The sequence below is a fragment of the Cryptomeria japonica genome, chromosome 2 (genome assembly GCF_030272615.1).
Source record: "Cryptomeria japonica chromosome 2, Sugi_1.0, whole genome shotgun sequence".
NCBI lineage: Eukaryota > Viridiplantae > Streptophyta > Pinopsida > Cupressales > Cupressaceae > Cryptomeria > Cryptomeria japonica.
This window is the reverse complement of record NC_081406.1, coordinates 543,740,306-543,754,459: the sequence shown is the minus strand read 5'-3', so window position 1 is coordinate 543,754,459 and position 14,154 is coordinate 543,740,306. Positions and strand designations below refer to the sequence as shown.

Here is a 14,154-nt window from a genome sequence, read left to right as displayed (position 1 = left end):
AAAGGACTCCAAGGCACGAAGGCAAGATGCAGGGGGAAAGGGGAAGGCCCAAAGCCCGCCTCATGATGAAAGAACACTTGAGCATTTTCATGATTACCTAACTTGGTGCTTGATCAACTACAGCATAACTGGTCCATGGAACATATCTTTGATCGGTTCTCACTGATGGACCAAGAGTGTCATAAAATGACAACGGGAACCATATGCAAGATGAAATGGTTGCTCTTACACGTGGTTCTTCATCTCCCAACAGTTATAAATAGTGTAATCAAGAAATAACAGTCCGTCCTGGCCCTTGAGTTATAACTGGCTCCACCCCGCAAGCACAAGATCAAGGGGGGCATAGATGGTGGGAGGAATGTTGCCAACTAGGAGATTGTGGAAAAAACTTATGCCCAATATAGGAGACATTCTGCCACCTCAAACGTAAGTATTCTTTACATTCGGTAGGTTGTTAATTAGACCCTGCATCAGAAGAGTAGACCATAAGGGTGATAAGGAGATAAAGAAGGTTTACTTGACACAACGAACAAGTTGGTTTGTGAGGATAAAGACAATGATAAAATCAGATGGCATATTACCATTCTTAGGAACCAAGAGAGAATATTTGGCCGGAAGGAGGCAAAAAACTGATAGGACTCAAACACATCTAACTACATGATAGCAGAGTCGCACTCCTCCTCCTAAATCGTAAAGGCTCGCCTTATGAATCTTCAATCATTTTTTCTATACTTCAGCGTCTAAACCAAAACAAAAATTCTACCATCCATGAATCAAATCCATAATATGCAAAGCACCAACTATGGGCTCAAAAACATTTTTTGACCTTGCGTTCATATTCAAAGGAAAATATAAATTTAACCTAGAGGGGCATTAGCGTTGGAGCACTGGAATTTACGCCATTATTGATCATGAATTAAAACGTTTAGCATGTTTCAACATTTAAAACGTTTATATTTTTCATTATGCCCTTCCGAACATTATGTGATATTTTATCAAACCCACACTTACTAGGTATAGGCAACTGGCTGTCAGGCAAAGTCCGGTGGTAGTCCTCATTATCTGAGGCAAATAGATCTTCTGCTGCATCCTCTTCCATCTCATTTGCATTATCTTCTTCTTCATCCCTACCGCTGTCACCACCACTGCTACTCCCACTGCTGGCACTGGCACCACTGCCAGCCCCACTACCAGCAACACTTGCACCCTCATCTCTACTCCCGCTCCCACTGCTATCACCGCTTGCATCATCTGATTCATGCCCATCCGAAGAAGATGATGATGATTGCTCGCTATCTTCTACTTCACTCCCCGATTGCCCCTTCTTCTGTTCATCTTCTACTTCAGATATATCCACTTCATCCTCTGATCGATCCATGTTAATACTTCAAAAAATGCAATACTCCTACCAAAAGAATTAAATTATGAAACTATGTATGGGTGTTTCAGTATAGAAAAATCCAGGCTACAAAGATGACAATTGCCTTGAACCCAAACCTGTAACTCGATATTCTACAGAAGAAAAATGAATTAAAGCCACACCTAAAAACACCCCTGAACTCCTTTCCAGCAACCACACACATGGGACGAAAAAACTGATGAAAATATAATACCCACGTGAAAAAATCTATACAGGTTACTTTCCCTTTCCTGCCTTACGGTATTAGAAAGGGGGGTTTCTTCTTTCTCCACCTTTGGATTGTTTGTGAATTTGAATGATCAGACTTGTTACGTGTAAGGCAATGTATCTGATCGAAACAAATCAGAGCAGTAAGAAATAATTCGCGCCCGCAATAGTACCGAATAGTACTTTTAATGAATTAAATCACTGAAGAAACATTAATTTCACGCTAACCATGCGGTTATATTCCTTCTGATATTCTTCTAATTGTAGTTTCATCTCGAGTTTACCTCCGGACACCCTTTTCAAGTCGTAATCACAGTGGGTCAATTTCTATGAGCAATACTTACTCCCTTGGGAGTACTTTTTCTCCTCCTTGGTGCATATATGCCTATAGGCATATAGAACAGATTAATATAGAATATCTTTAAATGTTTAGGAGGTTAAAACAAATTGTATATTCTTAGTATTTTTGTTTTAATGTGTGAAACATTAGATCTTATTATTAGTAATATTACGATCTTCCAAATATTTCATCTTGTTTTTGGTGTATGTAGAAAGAAAAAGAAAGAAAGAATTTTAATGCCTACGAGGTCAAGAATAGTCTATGGGACACCCTCTCCAATCTGAACCAACTTCTGAAGAACAGATCTCTACCTATGCAAGTTGATGATGAGTGCGTCCAACTTCTCTATATGTTCCTTGGTGAATAAATTATACCATGTGTTATCGGCTAAGATATTGGCAAACTTATCCCTGTTGTCTTTAAGTGCTGAAAGAACAGATTAAAATCAAAGACTTTTCATTGTTTCTGAAGTTAAAACATAATATGTGGAAGAGTAGATCTTACTATTTTTGTTTTGTGAAGTGTTGGTCTTTGCTATCATTCAATTTGGTAATTGTTTATTTTCTTCAATTTTCTTTTCACTAAATAAATTTTGAAAAGTTGTTGCTAAATTATTTATGTACTTGACCGAGATGTCTTTATATTCTTTGTAATCCAAAATAAAGTGTTTTCGTATTTCCATTATCCTCAATATGCAAATAACACTTACTTTCTCTTCCCAATCCTCTTTTGGCATTTTTTATTTACCTATTTCACACCAAAAGCAATGCAAATTTGTCCTCAACTGAACAATGAGAATCTTTGACCTCAAAGGGATATTGACCTCTAAATAGACCTTTTGCTAATGTTAGATGCAGAGTTGAATTCTTCAAAGTAATATTTGTTTTTTCTCCATAACATATCATAGAGTCTCATAAAACTTGTTTACAACAAAAGCCTCTATTTTTTTACCATTATTAGGGCAAGTATTTGAGTGAATGTGTCATTTGTTCATCCACCTGCATTTCATTTATTTTAAAACATATATAGTGTAATGATATTGTAGGGGCTAATTTTGTAATTCATTAAAAACTCATTTATTTTGATTGAATTGTTTAACATGGAGATTAGTGAATAAGTGGCACATTTTGGTATAGAACTTAGTAATTTACCCAAGCCTAAAGTATTCATACTTTCACACATCTTCTTGAAATGGTCTTGATCTTTAGTTTATCTGTTAATTTACATGGAAAATCTACAAGTACGAAAATGACCCCAAAACTTTGAAACTTAAATTTTAAATCTAGGTCCATTTTGACATGTTTTTTACTAGTCATGACTTTTCAACTTGAGTGTGGATATTTGTGTACCATAAGATATATGAAAGGAAAATCTCTAATTCATTATCAAATTATCTATGAATCAATGGAGAAGCTTACACATGGCATTATCATATGCAAAACATAGAATCAACATGTTGATAACATACACATGTCCCAAACAAATTGGATGGTTGTTTAATGTGTCTTATACTTTTTATAATCATTGGTTTGAATTTAAATATTTGACATTAAGGGACAATCCCTGCTTTACAAGATCCCAAAAGTATTTGTTGACACCACCAAGCAGTTATTGCATGTCTAGATATCAAGACGGACAAAAATATGAAATGTGAAGAAAGTCATGTTGAATTCACAAATAGAGTTTAATTATGTGCTCATGGAGTTCATTTTGTAGTCACAAAAATGAATCAAAGCATTGTGCTATGAGTTTTTCAATGATAATTATCATTTAAAAAAGGTACCAAGTATTAAACTAAAGGACTCATCACAAAATTTCATCTGTCAAAAATATTCTACATCAAACCTAAAACTAAGTATATATATTTAAAATTGTCAAACAAAATTTAACAATGAATTTATTTTCTATTCCAATTTTACCTTAATTATATGGGGTTCTTTATTGATTTTTTTTTGGTCGGTAATAAGGTGTATTTTATTGTATTGAGTTTTTGACCTAGCTCGAACCAGGTGGGGCTACATTCAAGGAGCCACCTTCCCACAACCACACTACTCTAAAGAGCAAGGACCCATAAACAAGTCGAAGCATTACAAAACTATCTAGCCTATCTTTAGAGCGAGACCATAGAAGCATATGACATGATCCGTCTCGATTTCATCTTTTGTCACGCTTTCCTTTCACCATATGTCAGCCCTCTTCCAACTCCCCTATAGCATGTTGAACCAACCCTTCAACATGCTAACCCTCCTTCTCACTACCTCATGGAGACACGCTTCCTTTATTTTCCAAGTACTCTGAAACTAATGGTCTTTAAACAAGCTTCACCTTCAAAACATGACCAGCATTATGTTAGCCCTAATTTCAAACTTGTCAAAATTTAAAATTTTGTGTCAATGTTCCTTCCTGGTGAGATTTTTCATAATGTGGCCAAGTTTTCAAAGATGCCAAGGTATTCAATATTGAGGCATTTTCGATGAGTTGTTACATTTTAATAAATCACCGAAGATGAAGCTTTTATCAAGTGGCATATCAAAATGATATTTATTTTTTTTCTCATTTCACAAAGTTTTTGAAGTATTTAAGACCGATTCACTCACTTAGCTCTTCACTTGTCGATGAATTGTTTCAATTTTGAAAGACTCCAATGCATTCTCAAGATGAGTAAATAGATATTTTATTGATATCATCGACAAGTTTGTGTGCTTTCACAAGTTGGAAAACTTGTTAAAATTACCGAAGGCACAATACACAATGGTTTGGCAAAGACAAGATAAACACTTTTGTTTGTTCATCTTCCCAAAGTTACTGATAAAGTGAAGATGCGAGCGGTAGATGATGTAATATTGGCAAGTTCGCCAACTTTACAGAGTATAAAAAAAACACCGATGCACACTTACACTTGTTTTGAGAGTTCTTCATTACTAACTTTAGATATGTCCCGCATAAAGTCGACTACGCCATTATTTGTCATCTTCTCTGCTAGTGTTGGAATGGGTGATTCGGCAAAAGTTATGGATATCCATGAAAGCATCTCGTATAGTGGAAAGTTGTGAAAATTGAATAAGATTTCGATGGACTTGCGGGTGATCATTCATCCACCGAGTGAGGAGGAGTTGTTAGAAATCAGCATGTTTGTGATAGAAAATAAGCAGCCGATATGTAAGTTAGTTATTATAACTAACTTATTAAAAATGCATTTGAAGTTCTTGAATGGGAAAGGCAAGAAATACGGAGAAACTCTATGCTAACATCGTTTGTTAGTTGCAAAACCGAATCCCACCAAATCTCTATGATTATGGAAGACATGCATGCAAAATATAGAATCATCAGGAGTGCACCCGAATTGCATGATCCAGCGCCTCAAGAAGATGTCGTCTCCAAGAATGAAATAAAACAAGTATAGATATGCACAAAAAGGATTTGTTGAAAAGAGACTTAAAGCTAGCAAGCAAATGCTATTGGAGTGTATAGCGCTTAATTCCACACAGATTCCTCCAGCATTCAGCACGCCATTGCCAATATGGGATCAGTGATTGCAGGATATAGGAAAATTCGATTTGTTAAAAAGGCTTTAGAAACTTGGAAACAAATGCAAGTGACAGGTTGATGCCAGATACCACCACCTTTGGAATTGTTTTCCACAGTTACACTAAGTAAATGCAGAAAATAGATTCAGTGTGAAGGCATTATTCAGTTTCAAGAAAATGCACTTGGCGGGTGTAGAGGTATTCATTTTCAAGTGAATGGAATTGCACGAATAGTGCCAGGCTCTGTGATTCTTTTGTGTCTGCACCGAATATGGGAGCTTTGGAGTAGGTTGTAAACATCCACCAAACCATATCGATGGGAGGAAGATTTATGTCAAATATTATAGTTGGAAATGTGCTAGTTGACATGGATGAAAAATGTGGAAGCATAGCCGAGACATGTGAAATATTCAGCGTGATGTATTAAAAAAAATACGATCTCATCATAGCATATATAGATAATGGATTTGTTGAAAAGGCTTTAGAAACTTTCAAGCAAATATAATCATCTCATCGCTTGGTTAAATGTATTAGCATGTTGGTGAAATGAATAAACAAGCCGACACACGTAAGTTGTGAAGATAGCTCATGGTTGGAAAAGGCTACTCGGCATGCGCTCCATGATAGGAGTATTGTGACACAAAGTTAGTTTTTATAACTACCTCTTAAAGATCATTCAAAGTAATATGTTTTCTTTTTGAGAATGTCGATAGACCATGCATGCCATCAGCTTATGTGTTTTTACAACTCCAGTTGCAATGAATGGAAAAGATAAATTAATATGTATGGAGACATGTATGGCATCGATGAAGAATAAAGGGGTAGCCTTTCCCATTTGTCTCGGGCACTATAGATGTGAGTCAAGTTCAAGAGCAGATGAGACAAAAAAAGCTTTATCCAAGGTCAACTTGTATCCATATCAAATGAGGTTTCCTTTTGATAGTAAGGATTATGTCAAGAACAGCTTAAAGTTAGGTCTTGGCTATTTTCATTTTCCTAATCTCGAAGACTTTTGGGAGGATTGCGAAGATGAGTTCGAGGTTAGAAAAAGAGATTGGACAAGGTTGACTTTGAAGCAAATGAATGATTTCAAGATGGATTGGACCATAGAAGGCATTGAAGATGATGGATCTGATTTGATTGATCCTATCTATTTTGAGCAAGTCCAGTTCCAGCCACTTCCCAATTTGAATTGGGCAGATCCAGAAGTGAGAGATGTCAGAGAAAGAACGAGTTTTGTAATCAAGAATTCTGAAGCCTAGATTAAGAAGAAGATTACTCAAATGACTGCTACCAGACCAATAAAGGAAACTCCAAGAAGAAAAGGAAATCAGCTTGAGAGCTCTACTTCGCTACATTCTTCCCATACTCCAGCTGGGGATACTCCTCCTTACCAAAATACTCAAGGAAGTGATGGAGATGAAGACCCTCCAAGGAGGAACAATCTTCAGAACACATGTGGTGATGAACCTCGACAAAAGAGGAAGAAATCCAGAGCAAAAGACATAGAAGAAAATTCTATTGCAAGTCAAGTAAAGGATCAAGTTCCAGTGGAAATTATGGATGACACAAGATTTGATGATGGAATGCAGTCCATATCTCCCTCAGTTCCTATTGAATCCCTACGACAAGAAGCACAACAAAATACTTTAGTCATGGATTCATCATTTCCAAGTAATCCAAGTCATCAAGTTGAAGAAATCAGAGAGGTGACAACAACACTGGTAGCAAGACAAGAAATCACCCAAGAGTCCACAGAAAATTCTTCTTTCCCATGGTTAGAACAAAGTCTATTGAAGAAGAGGAAGGTAGAAAAGTTGGTGGTACCTGAATTTAGTAGCATATCTGATCTCTTTGGAAGAACTGAAAAATCGAAGAAACTCAAAGTATCCTCAAGAATAAAGACTGATCCAAATTCAAGGAATACGTGCTTAGAGATTGCTCAACCCATATCTGAGAAAGATACAAATGAGGCCACCTCTGCGGACTTTATTGTGACAAAGATTGATATGGGACCTTCTTCTCATGAGTCTGATATTCTGAACTTTAATGTGATGGCAGCCAGAATGGTGGAGAGAAGTGAAAAGAATAAGCAATCCAAGGATCAATTGAAACAACAAGTGCACACTTTGTCTTCTTACTTGAGATCTGTAGTTGATACCTCCACTATGCCACTAAGTGTAGATCGCCAACCAATTATATTGACACCAGAAGGAGTAATTGAAAGGAATGTTATGGATAATCTTCAAAAATACCAAGCCTATGGAAAGGTAATTGAAAGTTGGGTGGAAAAGGTTAAAACTCTTGCATGTGATTTCCTAGTCCAAGCAAAATCTATCCACGATGAGGCCGTAATAAAGAAAAATACTATTGAGAAAGACTTGAAGAATGTCAAGAAAGAGGAAACAGCTTGGAAGGGAATTGTGAATGATTTCAAACAAATGATAGAAATTGGAATGGACACCCTTGCAACTGAGAAAATCCTGCCTAATAATGAAAAAGATTATCTAGAAATATGGATAGAAAGCATTAACTGGAAACTAGTGATCATAGATCAAGTTTCATCAACGTTAGAAAAGCTCATGCTTTCATGTGATCAAGTGTGTACCAAACTCCAAGGACAACTCACTGCTCTTTTCCCAGATGTGACATTGATGGAAGATTTGCAGGTGTTACAGAATAGCTTCCAGAACATGGTAGATTAGCAGCTTTTTAATAGGACAAACTTCAATGAAAATACCATGGAAAAATTGATTGATATTTACTCTTCCTTGAGAATCTCTATGTCTCAGATACTCAACATGGTGACAGAACTAAGTGGCATTCATAGAAACTTGAAGACATAGAAAATGAGGATAGCCAACATCCTAATTCCCAAAGGAAAATCTGTCACTTCAACCATCTGACTTTTCAGAATCTTCAGAGACAAAGGACCTGGACAACATAATGTGCCTACAGAAGCAACAGCCTCATCGGCAGCACAAGGAGTTAGCTTAGAATAAGTGCAAGGATGTATTTTGTATAGTCTTCATTTTTGTTGTGTTACTCGCATCATGTTTTTGTCTTTCTTTGTAAATAACTCTCATGATCTAGTTTCTCTCTCTCATCTCTATTTTTGTATCGTAATATAAGATAATCTTGGCTCTTTTCATATGAGGTAGTTATCCTAAGTTCTCATTTTGGGTAGTTATTCTAAATAGTTATTTTTCCCAAAGTTGAGGAAGTTATTTCAAGTAGTTGAGGAAGTTATAAAGTAGTTATAAAGGTGGTTAGGGTAGTCACCTCAGGTGGTTACCACTTCACTTATATATATACCTCATTATTATTCAATGAGGGGGATTCCACTTTTTCACAAGCTTTGTATGAGAGACTTGGATAGTATTATTCAAGTAATTAAGCAATAGAGATCAATTTGGATGTGTGTTCAACTCATCCTCTTGGGTTATTATCAATGTTCTTATGTTTAATTGATGATTATCTAATGCTTTCCCTTTAACATTGAATGTGAAGAAGATTATTTCAAGTTGTGGTATCTCAAACTTGATTATATGGAGTTTATTTTAATCTAGATTCGTACCTTATATGGCTTTCAATCTTTCTTTATTGTTCGTTCTTTAAATTTTTGAAAAATCCAAATACCCCCATTATACAAGGGAGCTGCCCCTCTCAAACGCAGAGAAGAATTACCATTTCTTTGTGATTCTTCAACTGTTGTGAACGCTTTGTTGCTAATTACAGGGCAAAACAAAGTTTTTCAAGAAAGTTTCTTAAAGCAACAAATCCATTTACCAACACATTAACAATGTTCGTTTCTAGATTCAAAGCCCCATCTAAGGTTCCAGAAGACTAGGGGTATATGACCCAGTCACTAAGTCTTAAGTCCTTTCTACTTGAATCCTCAAAGCCCTTCTCAAGATTCATGGCATCTTTCTCCACCAAGTAGTGGAGAGTTGACACATCTTTCCACCAAGTGGTTATTTTTTTAATTCGCATTTGACAAATTTAGCAACGATGTGTCAGTTTGAAAACATCTTCTACATCTGAAGGGGACCCCTCGTAGTCTAGTGGCCGCACCTAGTAACCTTTCAAAGTTTTGATACAAATCTCCTTTGGGATCCCTTCAATGACATCCATCTCCACCAAAATTTGGGCATAAGTTGTGTGCAGCAAGTTAGACGAACCCTCATCCACCATCAAGAAACTGCCTAGAGTTTTGTAAAGTTTTAAAGCAATAATCAAACCAATATTGAAGAGGTAGATTCGGTAATCTTACCCAAAGAGAAATCCTGTCAAAGGATTCGATGAGAGGATAGAACTCTGGGTCCCATGGGCAATTCATTTTCCTCCCAACACCATTGATGTCATAGAGGACTGTATTCCTATTCTCCACCATTTCAAAAACTACAACAAAGAAACCATGGGAATTTGGATATATCTGAACACACCCATCCAAAATGGGTTCCCAATTGACAATGATCCACTTGTGGTGATCTCCTAAACTTGGCCAAATACCCCCGAAGTGCTCAATCAAGCCCTACCCCCCCCCCCCCAAATACCCTCATTATACTCCACCTCCTTTTTAATCTCCTCGACAAGATACATTAAAATCAATCTTGCCTAGGATTGCTCAACATTTTTAGAATGGGCCACACCATCCCTCACCGCACTATTGCTTTAAAACCCCCTACACAGCACCAAAGGACATGGGTAAAGGTTATCCATTTGGGCAGAAGGCACTACAGCCAAAAGAAAGTCCCTTCTCAAACCACTTTGAGCACCCGTCATTCTACTGATGAAGAAAGACCCTCTGGTCCCAATCATGCCACAGCTAGTCGCCCCAGCCATGAAAACCCTTGAAATCCCATTTGTGCCCATTCACAGGGAAATCCTTTTGTGCATGCTTTAAACCAGGTGCCAACTCCTTTTAGGACCATTCATCCCTACCCATGGACACCCAATCAACTCTTCCTCCATTTTGTAACACACCTTCATTCTTCTTCAACTAAACCCTAACACCTGATTGTTGATTATCTAATTAATTAATTTATCCTGGGGCAATTATATGAGGTCCAATTAATTCCCTTGCATAAAATGGTGAATTGAATGTTTTAACCCCTTTAGGATTTTTCTAGGGTTTTATATTTCTAATTTTTAAATTATATACTTTTCATTATTATGCCTTTTATTTCAGAATTGATTAGGATTTGGAACCACCCTTGTGCTTTATTGTTCTATCTCGATTGTGGTTTGGGTATTCAATGTTCAATACATCTTTGATACCTACGCTCCCACCTTTCTTTAATTTGTTTGATCATTTATCACATATTCTTGTAGACCTTTACCTTTGGCCTCTATTCGTGCATTTATGATTGATCTTAATGTTTTATATGCTTTTTAGCATTTGATCCTTTCATACTTGACACTCTTGTGTCTTCTTATCCCTCAAATGGAGGATGATAGACGTGTTGTTCAATAATGTTATGATTTGTTTTCCTAGATTTAATTATCAATTTTTTTTTCTCTAGATACACTCAGTTACTTGTTTATGAGCTTCATCTCAATCATACTCTTCTTGCAAATGGTGCTAGTGATGAGAACCATGATGTTTTATCTTTGAACACTCTTCCTTCATTACATGTTAATTTAAGATATATGGTGACTACTTACCTCACATGCATGACTTGTTTTCTCCAAGTTGTGTGCTTTTCTTTGTGATGGTTATACTTCTTGTGTAGCATATGTGAATGAGGCCTTGCAAAACTACATTTTCATGAATACATTTAGAGAATTTGCTTCATGTGATGTTGTTGTACCTAACAAAAAAATATTTCTTTATCTCATGATCATTCTCGTATTGCATGTATAAGTTCTCTTACATGTATCTCTTATGCCAAATATTTATTTGAGTAACCCGGTGATGAGCTACTTGACTTGGGATTATCTATTCATGATGATTATCCTAGTGATGTATGGTATGGTGCTTGTATTCCTTTTGTCACTGGTGATAGATCTTCTTTCTCATGATTTGGATTATGATCTATTTATGATGTATTTAGTAAGGGGCTTACTAATAGTGTTTATCTTCTCACGATGTAAGTGATTATAATCTACTTCATGTTGAGAATATTGATAATGATGATGATATAAGTAATATTTAGAATGCATAACATATTTATCATTCTATGTTACCTAGATCCAGTGATTTGGACATGACTTTTGTAGCATCGTAAATTATCACCGAGGCAATTTAAACCTCATGTTTGTGCCTCTACTTTAGCGTGTCTCCCCCTTATCCCTTATTCGAGTCCATTTAGTGGCTTAACCCCAGCTTTTATTCCATATACACTTGTCAATTAATCCTCTAGAGCTATGTCCCCCTCCTTGGGGCTAATTTGAGGTCTTTGGTTGAGGGGGACTAGGGTGCTAGTGCCTTGGTCCCCCTCAATGGGACCCAATTTTTAAGTGGAGGATAAGACCTATGACTCCAACAGGAAATGAAATTGGTGGATCTATGTGACCATTGGAGGTTGGCCTAATCAGTAAATTGACCTAGGATCTCATACATATAGACATTTGATCAACCTAATTTCATAACTAGCAATTTCATTCAACCAATCAAGCATTCAAGCACTAGTGTTCATCATTAAGCATTTCCAGAGATCTTCAAGGTTGCATTTTCTTCATTTAACCATTATGGAGAAGAATACAGCATTCATATGCAAGCATGTGAGTGTGATTAGGTTTTTGTCATGTTCATGTGATTTCATACAACATATGTGATTACATTTAAGAAGCAAAGCATCATTATCCGTCATTGCAAATCTGAGGTATATCTTTCCATTGTTTATTTTGGTATTTGCATTATTTTATTCAAGGTTAAATCATAAATTGGGGTTTGACTTACACAAACCCCTATTCCCAACCTAGTTCTCTTATCTAGTGTGGACAGGAATAGTTACGGAGTTGCGATCTCTAGAATCATCTTTATTTACAGTGACAAATCAATCCCCCTTTAGAGTGTGAAAAGTGCGGAGGACCAGAGAGATCGTCGTTATGATCTCAACAAATCAGAAGCTCCTTCTAGGAACAAATCTAAATACATTTATAGATCCAAGTTCGTGGCTCGATCCGAAGATTGTAGCTCACTATTCATGCATAATTTTTACTTCGATTATAGCACATTTACCTTGATTTCAATATCTCCAACAATTCAATTCAAATTAATGTTGGTATGTGGTGACTGATCATGCAAAGTGTTGTACACTCGTAATGTATCCTTGCCAGGGTTTGGGGGCATAGACCCTAAGAAAAAAATTACCGTTTTCTGAGGAAAAAAAAACATTGAAAAAACCCTTAAAATCTGACTTTGTAGGTTGCCCTAAAAATTGCATGTTATAATTGGCTCGAATGAAAAAGACATTGTAATGGTGTTGTATTGTTTTACTGAATAATAAGAAAGGATTGGACAACTATGTTTTGTGGATGTAGCCCATCTTGGGTGAACCATGTTAAATCTCCGTGTTATTTGTGTTGTGTATGATTCTTCATCTTTTGTGTGTTTGAATCTGCATATAATTGTTAATTTGTATTTACTCTAGATCTACCTAAATCCTAACAATTGGTATCAGAGTCATGTACTTCAGTAAATTGGAAGGGACTTTCAGATTTGAGTGGGAGCAATGAAAGAAATTCAAGGTCGAGAAGTTCAATGGCCAAAATTATTAGTTATACAAAATGCAGATGGAGGATAACCTGTATGAAAAAGATTTGTGGTGTTCATTTGAAGGAAAGACAAAGAAACCAACTACGATGTCAGATGAAGATTGGGATATTCTAGACAGAAAGGCACTTCGGACCATTCAGCTATGCCTTGCACCATCTGTAGCATTCAATATATCAAAAGCAACAACGACTGAAACCCTGATGACAGTACTGGCGAAATTGTATAAGAAACCCTCAACTTTGAATAAGGTATTTCTTATGAAATGTTTATTTAATATAAAAATGAGTGAAGGAGGATCTGTAGCAGATAATTTAAATGAATTTAATACAATTACCAACCAATTGCCTTTTGTAAAAGTTAACTTTGATGAAGAGGTTAGGGCTCTCTTAATTTTATGTTCTTTGCCAAAAAGTTGGAATAGCTTGGTTATAGTTGCAAGTAACTCTATCTCTGGTACAAACATTTTGAAATTGATGATATTGTTGGTGTTATCCTAAGCAAGGAAATGCGACGGAAAAGCATAGGTGAGATTTCAACTTTGAATCGGTTACTGTTTTGAATGTAGAGAACATAGGAAGATCAAGGAAAAGAGGAAAAAGCCCAAGAAATTGTGAGAAGTCACAAGGGAAGTCAAAGAAAGGATGCTCTTAATCTAGAGGAAGAAAGGATTACTAGTACTGCAGAAAGCCATGACATTTAAAGAAAGATTGTTGGTCTCAGAAAAACAAACAAGGATTACGTTCAAGGTGATTTTGGACAGGTATACTTGGGTGATGATGAGCCCTATCAGATTGTTGGAAAAGACAAGATAAAAATCAAGTTGCAGAATAGAAATTTCTGGTTGCTACAAGAGGTAAGGCATGTCCCAAATTTAAGAAGAAATTAAATTCCCGCAGGATAACTAGGCAATCAAAGTTGCATAGTTACCTTTACAAAC

At 36.3% G+C, this 14,154-nt stretch overlaps 1 protein-coding gene across 2 annotated transcripts in view; it reads right to left on the bottom strand.

Moving 5' to 3' along the window:
* The window catches only part of LOC131052321 (NAD-capped RNA hydrolase DXO1), a 222,787-nt gene extending 220,956 nt beyond the window's left edge, over positions 1-1,831 (bottom strand). The window contains exon 1 of one of the 2 annotated variants that reach the window (XM_057986955.2): positions 1,012-1,831. In XM_057986955.2, the coding sequence (XP_057842938.2) occupies positions 1,012-1,378 (367 nt within the window). In that variant the 5' untranslated portion in view covers positions 1,379-1,831. The remainder of the gene's footprint in view (positions 1-1,011) is intronic. The other variant, XM_057986954.2, reaches the window with a different exon arrangement.
* Positions 1,832-14,154: the final 12,323 nt, after the last annotated feature.